The sequence below is a fragment of the Echinops telfairi genome, unplaced genomic scaffold (genome assembly GCF_000313985.2).
Source record: "Echinops telfairi isolate 266 unplaced genomic scaffold, ASM31398v2 ScPeMD7_36;HRSCAF=134, whole genome shotgun sequence".
In the NCBI taxonomy this organism is placed as follows: domain Eukaryota; kingdom Metazoa; phylum Chordata; class Mammalia; order Afrosoricida; family Tenrecidae; genus Echinops; species Echinops telfairi.
The window spans coordinates 3,385,943-3,387,308 of record NW_022103934.1 but is presented as its reverse complement, the minus strand read 5'-3'; the positions used below and the strand labels follow the sequence as shown (position 1 = coordinate 3,387,308).

At 61.3% G+C, this 1,366-nt stretch overlaps 1 protein-coding gene across 1 annotated transcript in view; it reads right to left on the bottom strand.

Moving 5' to 3' along the window:
• The window catches only part of FBN3 (fibrillin 3), a 51,064-nt gene that overhangs the window by 20,617 nt on the left and 29,081 nt on the right, over window positions 1–1,366 (bottom strand). The window contains 2 exon segments of the mRNA XM_013008500.1: window positions 742–858; window positions 1,107–1,232. Of these exon segments, the coding sequence (XP_012863954.1) occupies window positions 742–858; window positions 1,107–1,232 (243 nt within the window).

Sequence of the window (1,366 nt, the reverse complement as noted above, 5' to 3'; positions counted from 1 at the left end):
CCCACAGGAACCAAACTAATGGCCTTAAGCTCCAGAGAGAGGTAACCCATTGTCTCTAGCATCAGGGAGGAGCCTCCCCCCCCACCCCCCTGGTGGGATGAGACAGCAGTCTGGCAGCAAGTATCTGACTTCCCCCCACAAGGGACCCTACAGGGCAGGGCAGACTGCTCCCTAGGGCTCTCGAGGCTGCAAGTCTACAGCATATCAACTTAACCCTCTCCTACAAAGCGGCTGGTGGGTTCAAACTGCCAACCTTCCAGTGAGCAACTAGGTGCTCGAACCCCTTCACCACCTGGACCACTGCTTATAGGCCGGGTGGGGCTACTGACACTGTATGTATAGATAAGGACACTGAGGCACAGAGAGGCTAAGTGATTTGTCTGGGGCTGCCCAGCTGGTAGGAGGTGGAGCTGGGATTCGAGCACCGGCTGCCTGACTTGGAGCCCCTGCAAGCAGCAACACCCCACCACCACACACACACCAGGGGCTCTTGCTCCTGCCCCCCCACCCCCATGGTCCTCACCTCCCACCAACCTTCATGTAACCCCTGTGATGACCCACACACATCCCCGGGGTGGGTGCTCCCTGGCAACTGAGAGCCGGGTATGGAGGGTGGCTGACCTGCTTTTCAGGGAGAACCCCAGCCCCTGCGGTCATTTCTCTCAAGGGTGGTGGCCTCTCCCTTGGGCTACGGATGCACTGACCAGTGGGGCCCACTGAGGCCAGCCCGTGCAGGCTCACCCAGGCAGTCCCCGTGGGGCGTGGCAGCGAAGCCAGGGAAGCAGAGGCAGTTGTAGGAGCCAATGCTGTTCTTGCAGGTCCCGTTCCCACACGGCTGCCGGCTACACTCATCACCATCTAGCCGAGCAAAGGTCCCGAGGCCGCTCAGCCCACCCAGGCTGGACCTGGACCCGCTCCTTGCCCCCAGCCCCTCCACGTGGATGGATGAAGGTTGGGCGATACCTCTCACTGTTCGCCTCCCCATTTTGCAGATGGGGGCACTGGGACACAGGGAGACCAATTAGTTGTTTACACCCAAGGCCTCAGTGCCAGGTTTCTCACCCGCCCCAGGGCGCCCAGGTAGGGAGGCACTAGAGGGCACTCACCCACACAGGCAGTCTGGTCCACTGAGGCCCGGAAGCCGCGTGGACACAGACACACATAGCTGCCCTCCGTGTCCACACAGTTGCCGTGGCTGCAGACATTCAGGGTCTCCTGACACTCGTTGCATCCTGGGGCAGTAGTGGGCTGTCACTCGGTGCCCTCCCCCAGGGCCCTCCACTAAGTTGTTGCCAGAGCCCAGGCCGCATTGTGCCAGGTGTGTGTGTGTTTGTGTGTGGGGGGTGTCCCTGCAGTGAACAGTGAG